At 33.9% G+C, this 13221-nt stretch overlaps 1 protein-coding gene across 1 annotated transcript in view; it reads left to right on the forward strand.

Annotated features, from left to right (window-relative positions):
- The window catches only part of LOC139489431 (uncharacterized), a 61032-nt gene that overhangs the window by 9371 nt on the left and 38440 nt on the right, over positions 1-13221 (forward strand). The window contains exons 5-9 of the mRNA XM_071275753.1: positions 1040-1251; positions 1962-2107; positions 2564-2737; positions 3318-3476; positions 4108-4250. Coding sequence (XP_071131854.1) covers positions 1040-1251; positions 1962-2107; positions 2564-2737; positions 3318-3476; positions 4108-4250 — 834 coding nt within the window. The remainder of the gene's footprint in view (positions 1-1039; positions 1252-1961; positions 2108-2563; positions 2738-3317; positions 3477-4107; positions 4251-13221) is intronic.

Genomic DNA, 13221 nt, shown 5'->3' on the forward strand with positions numbered 1-13221 from the left:
AGATGTCTGGTTGGGGATGAAAAATCTTTGTATTGTGCTACCTTAATGAAATTATTTTTCCTTTTTGATGTTTGCTAAATTTTTAACCGGATTTTTGTGACAAAAATGTCGGTTATTGATTTGGGGATGTACGGCGGGCGAGCGGGCGGGCGGTCGGCAATCAAATGTTGTCAGTGCATTAACTCGTGAACCGTTCAACCAAAGCTTTTAAAATTTTAATATGTCATTACTGACAACTATACGAAGGTCAAATTCAATAATGGCGATTTTGACTTTTACCGTTCAGGAGTTATGGTTCTTGAAAGACTGAAAAATGGAGTTTCCAGTCGTGTCCGTGCATTTACGCATGAACTGTTCTACCAAAGCTTCCCAAATTTTAATATGTTGTTACTAATGACAGAATGGAGGTCAAGTTCAATAATGACAATTTTGACTTTTACCGTTCAGGAGTTATGGTTCTTGAAAGATTGAAAAATGGTGTTTCCAGTCGTGTCCGTGCATTTATGCATGAACTGTTCTACCAAAGCTTCTGAAATTTTAATATACTGTTACTAATGACAAAATGGAGGTCAAGTTCAATAATGACGATTTTGACTTTTACCGTTCAGGAGTTATGGTTCTTGAAAGATTGAAAAATGGTGTTTCCTGTCGTGTGCGTGCATTTTCTCATGAACCATTCAACCAAAGCTTTTGAAATTTTAATATGTTGTTACTGATGACAAAATAGAGGTCAAGTTCAATAATGACGATTTTGACTTTTACCGTTCAGGAGTTATGGTTCTTGAAAGATTGTAAAATGGCGTTTCCATTCACGTTTTTGCATTTACTCATGAACCATTCAATCTAAGCTTTTCAAATTTTAATATGTTGATACTGATGACAAAATGGAGGTCAAATTTGATATTGACGATTTTCACTTTCACCATTCATCAGTAATGGTTCTTGTGATATTGCCAGGACACAAATAAATGTTAATAAATCTGGTTTGCTGTCGTTGTGACAGCCTCTTGTTATAAGTTATTTTCTCCCTTCAATATAGACAGCCTGGGAATAACAGCAGCATAATTGATCCATATGAAACGGACATATTTGAGATTCAAGGTCACCGTAGACAGAAGAGAGGATTCTGGGAGGATGGATTCAAATTCAGAATAGCTACACCTAGTGTAGACTGGCTAAAGAAGGTGGGGAATAAAGAATTAGGTGCCTCATTCGGAATCATCATTGAAAATTATTTGGACCTTAAAGTTGGTAAGTAGTTGGTAAGAATGCTTTGTCTCATGGCTTGTGTTCAGTCTGTCTGCAATCAGTCTTTCAGTCCGTAACAAATATATCTTGGGAACCGTTTTGATTTCAAAGTTTATACTTGACATGTACATGTATATTAACCAACACCAGAGGGTGTGTCATAATTTATGTACAACTTCCTAGGTCAAAGGTCAAGGTCAGAAACTCTGGTTTCAGTTGACAATCTCCATGTCTTAGGGTAAAGATACATTTTTTTGCAACACATTTTCACAGCAGGGCCCACAGAGATGGCTCTCATCTCAATGTCATTATAATGTCTAGATTATTTCTGTTTGGTTGCAAGTACAACCAATTTAATGATATGTTTGGAAGTTGCTTTAAGTGGCTTTGAATTAGAAAAGAATGAAACAGGAGAGCTATGTAAAATGCTTACTTGTGGAATAATGACTTGTTGATAAAAAATTTCAGAGAATCTGTCGAGTTGGAATTTCATATTTGGTTTGTAGGATTGAATTACTTCTGTTTTTCATACAATATGAAAAAAAATGATTTGTTGTCTGCTTCGTTAATTTTCTTCTTCAAGGGGAATACAAACAGCAGCTTCTGTCTGTTACAACTTCTTACATTGAATGTTTTAAATTCACAGACAGAACATTTGTTTTCTTTTCAAAATGTAAATTGTAATATAATTTTTTTCATTTATATTTTAACAGCTCCTTTGAGTGGCCATTTTAAAGTCAGTGCTCATGATGAAGCTTATGCAACTGTACATCTAGGAATGATTGGTGTTAATGTTAATTTGTTCATTGCAAGACTGTGTTTTAAAGGAAATACAACTTATAACTTCAACTTATTTCAGGTAGGTATTGAAAGAATAAAAGAAGCTTAAACAAAAATGTGTACAGTTCAGTGATAACGGATGTCATACTAAACTCTGAAACTCATAAAATTAGAAACAACTTTCCTCTAAACTTTATATTGTGGTTTGGACTGGTGAAGGTAAGGTCCCTTTCATTCTAGATATAATCAGACATGCTTTTCCGTAGTTTTGAACTCAGGACTTAATTTTGAGTCATATATTATGCATCTAAAGATATCCTTCTGTCATTTTAATAAATTCAGATTGAACAACTTTGAATATTTCATTTTACTCTTTAGCAACAATTTCAGTATGAATAAGAAAAGGTTTCTTGTGTTCCATGATACATTAAGTTATATAAATAAAACAAGAAAAGAAAGAAAAAAGCAACATGCAATACAAATATCAATTATCGCCTTAAAATTCAAAACTATTGAATATTTGGATTATTTTTAGGAAGGAAATGGAAAGGAACTTATCAACATGATTCTAAGATTTGATAAAGTGATAAAAGATATAGTGACTGGTATTAAAAAGGGAATAAATCTGTTCAAAGAAATAATAAGCGGGAAAGGCATCAAAGGGATTATAGACAACTTAATTGAAGCTTTAAAATCTCTTCCAGAAAAGGTAAGTGTTCGTGTGTATATATGTTCTGGACCATATGAGTATTTGGACCATACGCGTATGGTCATGACCATATGGGTATATACTCATATGGTCCGACCATATGCGTATGGTCGGGGTAATCAACACGTTTACTTTAATTACTTTAAAACTCTTCATAAGGTATGACCCTTCTAGTTGTTATGTCATTAAAATGTCATTCTATTATATTTTAATAATAAAAAAGATTAATTAAATAAAAATAAGCACTTTCACACAGTCAATTTTACTTACTATTTGAAGTACAATAAGAAGATGTCAAAAACAAATGCACATATTGTAAAAGGAGGTTTTGTTACTTTACGTTTAATTTTTGTCCATTGTTTAGAAAAAGATAAAACTTATTGTACTGTGGATTTAGTCTTATTCATCGGATACTAATTTGCTTGGATTACATGAGTACAGGAAAATACTCCATTGACAGTGGATTATTAGCAACCACAAAACAACATTTGTGATTTGCTTTTAGAAAGTAGGATTTAAATCATGAAATTATACCCATTTAAGAATATTATATTATTAGAAACCCGTTTGTCTCCATTAGGTGGCTGACCTTCGTTCAAGAGCAAGAAAAGCTGTGACAGCTATAGGAAGATTTGATGAGAATCAGCTACCTGCCTTCTTTAAAAAGGTTAAAAGTGTGGTTCACAGAGTTGAAAAGTTATTTAATGCCATAAAAAATGATGTCATGGTATTTTATAATGTGAGTATACATCATACTGGAAGTGGTTAAAAGATTTTGATTCCTTTTGTTCATCTAAAAAGTATGCTTAGAAAAATTAATTGATAAGCTCTGCACACAGTTTTTTCTTTTTCAAATTAAATAACTCTTAAACAGAAGAATACATTTTAAAACGATCATGTATTCAATATCACACTTCAGCAAATTGAGTTCAGTTTTGCAGATTCAGAATCATTAGAAGATGTAGTAATATCTCATCCCTCAAATATTTGTAAGTTGATACAACATAGTTTGTTAGTATTTTCCCATCATAACCTATATATTGGGCTTGAGAAACTTTGGTATGGTTTTGCAGTAGATCTGTATCTAGGAATACTTGTCACGAATTTTCATTGTATCTAGGTATTTCTAAATTTTTTAAGCATGAGCCTAAAATTTTGTTTTGCTTCACTTATTAGAATTTGGTCTTGTAGTCATTTTATATGTAACACACAAAAAGTTACAAGGTTAAAATTGTTATTCATGAATTTTTTATATTTCAATTTTTAGGCTAAAGTGGGCCTTTATGGCACCTTCTCCTTTGTTATTTGTAAAAAAAAAAACTTAAGGGTTAGTTTGTCTTGTAACAATTTGTATTTATTAATTTTTTTAGAAGTTAGATGAATCCATCAATGTTAAGCTACCAGTGCTTGGTGGTAAGCTATACAAAGGTGTAGTAGGGATAATTGAAGGATTTAAGATCATTGGGAAGAATCCAAAGGTTGCCATTTTTAAGATTGGACTAGGAGTTTTTCAGTAAGTTTATTGTATATTGTTTTATTCAGTTTTAATTTGAATCTCCTTAAAAAAACATTGTCCTATCCACACAGCTTGAGGTCGTCATCACTTTATAAGCTAGTTAAAGGAGGTTTTTAAATCAAATAATACCATGGAAAATTTAAAACAAAAACTGAGAATTGAAATGGGGAATGTGTCAAAGAGACAAAAAAATGACTAAAGAGGAGAAAACAACTAAAGCCCACAAATTAGTCTTTAACACAGCGAGAAAATCCAGCACCGGGAGACAGACTTCAGTTGGCTTCTCAACAAAAAAAGTATACTAGTTCAATAAAAACGGATGCCATACTTAACTCCAAAACTTATAAATGAACTAAAATTAAAAATCATACAAGATTATTTGCTAGTAGTCTGTTGTTATTTATGTATTATTGTCATTTTCTTTATTTTCTTTTGTTACATCTCCTGACATCAGACTCTGACTTCTCTTGAACTGACTTTTAATATGAGTATTATTTGTTATGCCTTTACTTTTCTACAATGGCTAGAGGTATAGGGGGAGGGTTGAGATCTCATAAACATGTTTAACCCGCTGCATTTTTGCGCCTGTTCCAAGTCAGGAGCCTCTGGCCGTTGTTAGTCTTGTATTATTTTTACTTTTAGTTTCTTGTGTATAATTTGGAGTTTAGTATGACATCCATTATCACTGAACTGGTATATATTTATTTGTTTAGGGGCCAGCTGAAGGCACGTCCGGGTGCAGGAATTTCTCGCTGCATTGAACACCTATTGGTTACCTTCTGTTGTTATCTGTTTTGTGGTCGGGTTGTTGTCTTTTTGACACATTCCCCATTTCCATTCTCAATTTTAACAAAGGCCAGAGGATTCTGACTAGGAACAGGCACAAAAATGTGACAGGGTTAATCATGTTTAGCGAGATCTCAACCCTACCGCTATACCTCTACCTCTAGCCAGTGTAGAAAAAATAAACACTCAGTAGTACACACAGTAAAACTCAGTTCAAAAGAATGTCAGAATAGGTAACGAAGAAATTTCATTTCATTAATGTAAAATAACAAGGAACACTTGATCTGCTGTAATTTGATAGATATTGTGTATCTCTCTCTCTCTCTCTCTCTCGCTGATTTTTACCAACCAAAAAGACCATTTGATCATTTAACCTGATTGGAAATATTTGTAAATTGATTGCATTTTTCTTTAAATCCATATTATACTCTGAATAAAATTGCTTAATTTAAATTCAAATATTTAACTACTTTATATATCTATAATACTAAAATTACGAGGTCCAATTTGTCAGCCGTCATCACGTAAAAATGACGAATCAAAGAATTCAACTTTATATATAACTAATATAGTACAAAGGTGTAGATTAAAAATTACACCACTCCAGGCCCTTTTGTTTTCCACATAATTAATATTGCCAATAATTGAGAAGTTCCGGGTTGAGTCCGATACCGATACCAATAGTATTTCACCTGTTACTTATTACCTTATTTGTACGTTCCGCATCTGACAGGCGCACCACCAAACGGTGTATTCAGGATTAATATGCTATATACACGGGTCATATTCACATATTGTAGCATTTTAATCAGTAAAACTTTCTAAGATAACAATACGAATACTAAAAATCTGGACTAAAATAAGGCGTATAGGTACAGTTTTCAATTTGTTAGCGGGCATGACGTAAAACAGTGAATCAAAGAATTCAATTTTATAACTAATATAGGACAATGCTGTTGATTATAAATATTCCATTCCAGGACCTTTTGTTTTCCAACTAATTAATACTACCAATAATTGATAAGTTCCAGTTCGACGGATTCAAACAGAAAGATTTGAAAGCAGAGAAAACTGCGTATCTTATAATCGGCATGACTTTATCAGATGACAATACTAATATTAAAATAAGGCTTGCGCATAGGTATATACTTTAATTCAGTCACGGACCCGCGATATCACGGGTGTATTCTAGTAATATTGTAAAAATATGACAGTAGATAACAAATACAAAACAAACAAAAAAAACATGAAAAGGATTTAAAAAATTAAAAAATAACTCCTTAACCTAAGGAAATAAACTTGTTTGTTACAGAAACTAAAACTACAGAAAGTTGCAATAAATTAAGAAATATGTATAGTCACCTTCATGTCAAAAAGGCACCATGTTTTTTGTCCAAAATTTTTTATGCAGTTAATCTGCATTATGCGAGCACCCTAGATTTGTGGTCTACCCAAAAAAATGCTGAAATACTTGCCATTGTTATTATCTAGCTGGCTACTATGTTATATATAACTAATTGAACACTTTTTTAATACTTTTTATTCTAGAATATAAAAAATATTACCATAAAAACGTTAAATGGTCGTCGATTTTCCCAAAAGTTTTGAAGTTGCACATAGGAAGTAGTGCTCATTAGGAATTCTTATGTAGTTTATTATCGCCTGTGCTTTTGGCTAAGATGTCAAAAAACAATTGTACGAAATATTTAATCGCCGAAAATCTTTTAAGACAAGTAGTTAAGATTTCCCAAATGGCAAAAGTCGTAGGAATATTGTTTGTCGTCAATACGTAGTACAACTACGTCAGTAGTCTATTATATAATAAGTTCAACTGTTCATGCTGTTGGCGGCAATTTCAAATTAGAAGACGAAATTCGTATCTTTTCAATTTGGAGGCAGGGGTTCAAATTAGCGGTGGTCCGAGGTCCGCGATCTTCCACTTTCGAATTGGTTACTAGCCACGCCTGACGGGCCTTCCCCTTTGAGACAACTATATCACAGTTATAGTAGTCTCAGTTCCACTTGAAAGAAAATAAAAAATAGCTTTGCAAACCTTTTTGCCAAAGTCTCCAAATCAACGATCTCAAAACTTATTTTAATCATTATTATTCATGACAGCGATGTCAATTTTGTTCAATCGCTAGCTATATACAGAAAATCGCCGACAAAAAATGTGTTAATACGAGTAAAATCGTATCTGACTGACAAAAACAACATTGGAACACAATGACAATGGCTGCCGTGAAAAGACAATTACAATTTCGGATCTGATTCCGGAAGCGGATAAGGGTAATTCCGGGTTTTTGGCGAATCTAGGCAGGTGACAAAATACATCTATGCATGGTAAATGAATATAAACACTAGAATTGAAAACCAAAGGATATATGTAAAAGAAAGAAAAAGCAGAAAATATTTTAAACAGAAACTCAAAATTACTTTTGACAAATTTTAATGTCAAAATCCAATACAATGTGACAGCTGGGAACAGTATATCTAACAATATATATGTTCCTGGTCACAGTTTAAATTTTCTTTATCAGTGATAAATGTTGATAATGCATTTAAGATGCTTTTAAAGTGTAAACATATTACTGAAGGATCAGTTAAAGTAGCTGGAAGATTCTTACTTTATTTTCACAAATAACTACCTGAATGTAGGCAAATCATATGATATATAGGTGGCGTCCTTTGGGCCACTCTACCCCCTCCTGTTTGATAACTTTGAAACGGATGACCTCTCAACCATATACATTCATGTATGGGACTATATATATATAACTAATCAAATGAAATATAAGGGGATTCCATGGGGTGACCCACCCCCTCCTGTTTGGGAACTTACGAAACGGTCGAGATCCCTACCCCTTAACAATATATATTCAGGGCCGTAACTACATTGAGGCAAATGAGGCAAATGTCTCATGTTAGAAATTAAAAAAAAAAAATGAAACAAAAGATTGTCTTCATATATAAAATTGTTTTCACGGAAAGTGTCTTGCAAGAAGCAAGTTCTCTTCACTCTCTGGTGTCGCCCTTGCATGTTTTTCCTGATCCATGTTTCTATTTTACTTTAAGTTTTCAGAGTTTTTGGTCTATTGTTTATACTTCTATGTCACGGGTTTGTCTTTTGTTCATTTATTGTCCTACTTTATGACTATAGTCTGAGTGTTCATTTTTATTTGTTAACCTGTGGTTTTTGCAATGTTGCATGTCCATGGATGTACAGACATTTTGCAAGAAAATATTTCAAGAATATACGATGCTACTGGACACAGAAAAAAAAGGTCGTTTCTGCATGGAGAATTGAACTTGATATCAAAGAATACAAAACTCGTTTTTTTTTTGTAGAAAAAAAATAGATAGCTGACATGCTTAAAATTAAAGTGAGGTCACCAATTTCCCGGTATCAAATAATTTGAAAAAAATGTATTGCCATATGACCTTTTACATTGAAAGGTCAAACTTGCATTAAGTCATGTTCAGACCCTTTAACAGAAAATAAAGGAATATGGAATAAACGTGCACGGAACCTAACCGCACACAAAGTCAATGTTGACTTTGTTTGTTCTTATGTTGTACTGTTATACCACTGTCCCAGGTTAGGGGGAGGGTTGGGATCCCGCTAACATGTTTAACCCCGCCACATTATTGATGTATGTGCCTGTCCCAAGTCAGGAGCCTGTAATTCAGTGGTTGTCGTTTGTTTATGTGTTACATATTTGTTTTTCTTTCATTTTTTAAAGCAATTGCTTTTATGCCGTCGCGTATGGCCATCTTTGTGACCCAGATCAGAGACTCCGCCCAGATCAAGCCATAGTATTTTGTTAAACGGGCTCCTGGTCAGTCATCCTTTAACACCTATGTATGTTTTCTAATGCAATACATAGCTTGAAACTTTAAAAAAAAGTTAGTGGATTTAAGAAGTTTCAGAATATGTTCTTGTAGATGTATTTTTGTATTTAAAGGGTCAACCGTTTGACTATCAAATAACATAGAAGTCCGAGTGAAAAAAAGTACATTTTTATAAATGCGATTCCGTTTTCCGCCGTTCGTACGATGTTTCAACAAAATATGGATTCATTTCAGTTGTTGATTTAGTATTGAAAATTTAACTGAATTATCTCCTAATAAATACGTTTTTTTATGTTTAATTTGTGTTTCTTTAAGAGGTCAGGTGCTCTTGTTCATTCATAAAATTATCGTTCATTCATACATTTATCGTAAAATCAAAATCACTACACAGGTTAATGCGTAGTGTCAAATTATTACCTGTAATCTAAAAATAGACAAACTTTATTTGCGCAAATAATTTAGCGGAACGAAACCCTTGTTGAAAACAAATAACAATAAGTTCGTTTTCCTTTTCTGTCAAAACTCCGTAATATTTATCGATCACCTTACTAATGAAATGGACCCGTCCAAACGTAGTAGATACCAAGTCGGTCCAGATGAAGAGATATTTACAATTTGGAATTTTCTAGTTTATTAATACATAGATTGAAAAAAAGTACGTCTTTTTAAATATCATGATCAAAACTGGGTTTGCATAACAAATGTCAGATGAAACCATTATCCTCGTCTTTTCAGTGAACAAGTCTACTACGTTTGTTGACACTCGACGGTCCACCGTGTTAGCAATTTTATTTCACATGTTTTCGAAATATTGAAGATCATTTTTCGCAATGTTTCCTGAAAATTGATAAATATCAAAGCAACGTAGAGCTGTTTGTTCTTGTTCGTATAATAAAATTGAGAATGGAAATGGGGAATTTGTCAAAGAGACAACAACCCGACCATAGAAAAACATACAACAGCAGAATTAAGGTCACCAACAGGTCTTCAATGCAGCGAAAAATTCCCGCACCCGGAGGCGTCCTTCAGCTGGCCCCTATACAATATATATACTAGTTCAGTGATAACAATTTAATGTCATGTTTGTCTGTGATGACCCCCCTTTTCGGGATTGCATGAGAATTGTAGTTATCTCTTGTTTCTATTCATAGGAAGGTCGACTATCCATATAAAACTATTTATATGGATAGGAAGGTCGACTATCCATATAAAACTATTTATATGGATAATCGACCTTCCTATGGATAGAAACAAGTGCCTGTGCTCGTACCGCATCAGAAGGACACATATCAACTGAGCAATAATGTTTGGAACTTAGTTTTAAAAATGATGACAAAGTAACATTATGAAAATATTTTTATTAAGCTGAAATATACATTTATTCTTTACATGTTTATGTCTTGTAAGATATTTTATTTCTTTCCCGTTTTTTAACATTTGCGTCTGGAAAGTTGAAATGTTTGAACTTAATCATTTGTGTTAAAGGTTAAATATAAATTAATAATGAAAATTGTTAAAATTAAATCAATAAAGGAAATTATTGCCAAGGAAGTTACAAACACTACCAGGGGATAATCCATGATGATTTCTTTTTGAGTTATATGTTTCAGCACATGTATATTTGACCCCAACTTTAGCCTGGTAAACGTGTTGTCTCCTTGTGAAATATAAAACATATTAAAAATGACTTTCTGCTAAAGTCTTTTATTTATATAAAGTTAAAACCTTCTTACTTTTAACTAGACAACACTCATGTCAGGTTTAATTCTTGTATATATGTGGATGAAAAATAAAAGTCCCCAAACATTAACATGGCAGCAATTGCTTTTACAGCCTTTAAGGCTTTGATTACATAAATAAGGCCGTTAGTTTTCTCGTTTGAATTGTTTTACATTGTCTTATCGGGGGCCTTTTATAGCTGACTATGCGGTATGGGTTTTGCTCATTGTTGAAGGCCGTACGGTGACCTATAGTTGTTAATGTCTGTGTCATTTTGGTCTTTTGTGGATAGTTGTCTCATTAGCAATCATACCACATCTTCTTTTTTATCATAGAAAAAATACAAATGATCAATGGTCAAAATTTTTATTCCTGTTCTTCATCTTAACTGATAGTTGCAGGAGGGTCTTCAACAATAAAAGAATCATTTCAAATACCGTAAAACAAGGTCAAGATGGTCCTTATTGTCGACTTCAGTAGTACTAGTACTTAAAGTATAATACTGCACTGTCACTATATTTAAATCTAGTCATAAAAAAATCACCAGTCTAAGCACAATACAAGACAAGAACAGACAGAGAGATCGGGTATTAATGATTATGAGAATTACAATTTTTGCTTTATCCTACATCTACTAAAACCAAAAAGCTATGTTTTTGCTTTGAGACCAGAATATTATCGAAAAAAAATGGCCAAAAACTAATTGCTTTTCAATGTAAGAAAGAGTCTGGGAAACGCTCAGAATGCACGATTTTGCGTTATTTTTCTCATAGCTTCTGGGGGCCCCAGACCCCTCGCCAATTTTTTTTCGCCTCGCTACGCTCTGCAAGGGTGTTTTGCCTCACTATTAAAAGAGGCTAGTTACGGCCCTGATATTCATGTATGGGTCAATATAACTAATTAAATGAAATATAGGGGGAGTCCCCCTACCCCCTCCTGTTTGAGAACTTGGAAACCGATGAGATCCCCACACCTAAACCATATATATTCATGTATGGGACAATATAACAAATCAAATGACATATAGGGGAAGTCCCTGGGGTCATCCTATCCCTTCCTGTTTGAGAACTTGAAAACCCTCGAGATCCCCACCCCAAACCATATATATTCATGTATGGGACAATATAACAAATCATTTACATTTACTTTGGGCAGGTCAGTCAGACCTCACCTTTGATCCTTGTAGTAGTGAACATTTGTCTGATTTGTGTCGCATAACTATTGTACTATAGAACACATACTCAGTTTTCTTTACAGGGAAACCAGTCCATTCAAACTATTACATGTTCGTACTAAGTCAACACGTACTACTAACAGTCAACTAAAACCAACGTTAACTACCAACTAGAACAACTACAATCATTGCGAACTTGTACCACTGCAGACTCACCATAAAAAATATACATTTATATATTCATTGCTATTGAAACCTTGATAACATATAAATTATTTGCCTTAATAATTAATTCATTAGATAAACATAAATGTACAATATATGAATGTTTAATGCCAAATCAGAGGCGGATTTAGAGGATTTTTCCGTGCCCCCCCCCCCCCCCCTTTTCCATTTTTGAGAAAAAATTTGGTTGATTATATAGGGAATCACTGAAGCATGACTGGAGCAGGTCCCCTGTTAGGCAGGCAGTGGGCCCCCACTTATGAAAATTTCTGGATCCGCCACTGCACATAATTACGTTTGCCTGGTTTTTGGTTAACTGCCTTCAGCGCTTACAGCGCTTTGATTTAATTATCAGTCGTGGTCAGTTAAAATGATGTTTTTCAATAAGCAGAATCAAAAATCTTTCCAAAAAAACACTACTGTCCTCACAGTGACTGTCCTACCTTTTATTAGCTCACCTGGTCTAAAAGGCCAAGTGAGCTTTTCTCATCACTTGGCGTCCGGCGTCTCCGTCGTCGTCGTCCGTCGTCGTCGTCCGTCGTTGTCGTCGTTAACTTTTACAAAAATCTTCTCCTCTGAAACTACTGGGCCAAATTAAACCAAACTTGGCCACACTCATCATTGGGGTATCTAGTTTAAAAAATGTGTCCGGTGACCCGGCCAACCATCCAAGATGGCCACCATGGCTAAAATTAGAACATAGGGGTAAATTGCAGTTTTTGGCTGATAACTCAAAAACCAAAGCATTTAGAGCAAATCTGACATGGGGTGAAATTGTTAAACAGGTGCAGATCTATTCGTTGTTGGGTTGCTGCCCCTGAATTAGTAATTTTAAGGAAATTTTGCTGTTTTTATACGCCCGTCAAAATTTTGACGGGACGTATTATGGTATACAAATGTCCGGTGTCCGTCAGTCTGTCTGTCCGTCCGTCCGTTTGTCCGTCTGTCTGGCGTAAACATGTCGCACCGTAACTTCAGAACGACTTATCCAAATTTCATGAAACTTAATATAGTTGTTTCTTATGATGATCAAATGATCTGTATACTTTTTGGTGAAAATAAGATTTAAACTTTTTGAGTTACAGCACTTTGTAACTAAAACAGGGGTGTGCTTTTTTCACATGTCGCACCGTATCTCAAAAACGTTTCTTGATTATTGCTTAAAACTTTACACACTTCTTAGTTATATTAATCTTAATATCTGTATACTTT

Source organism: Mytilus edulis, chromosome 9, assembly GCF_963676685.1.
Source record: "Mytilus edulis chromosome 9, xbMytEdul2.2, whole genome shotgun sequence".
Classification (NCBI taxonomy): domain Eukaryota; kingdom Metazoa; phylum Mollusca; class Bivalvia; order Mytilida; family Mytilidae; genus Mytilus; species Mytilus edulis.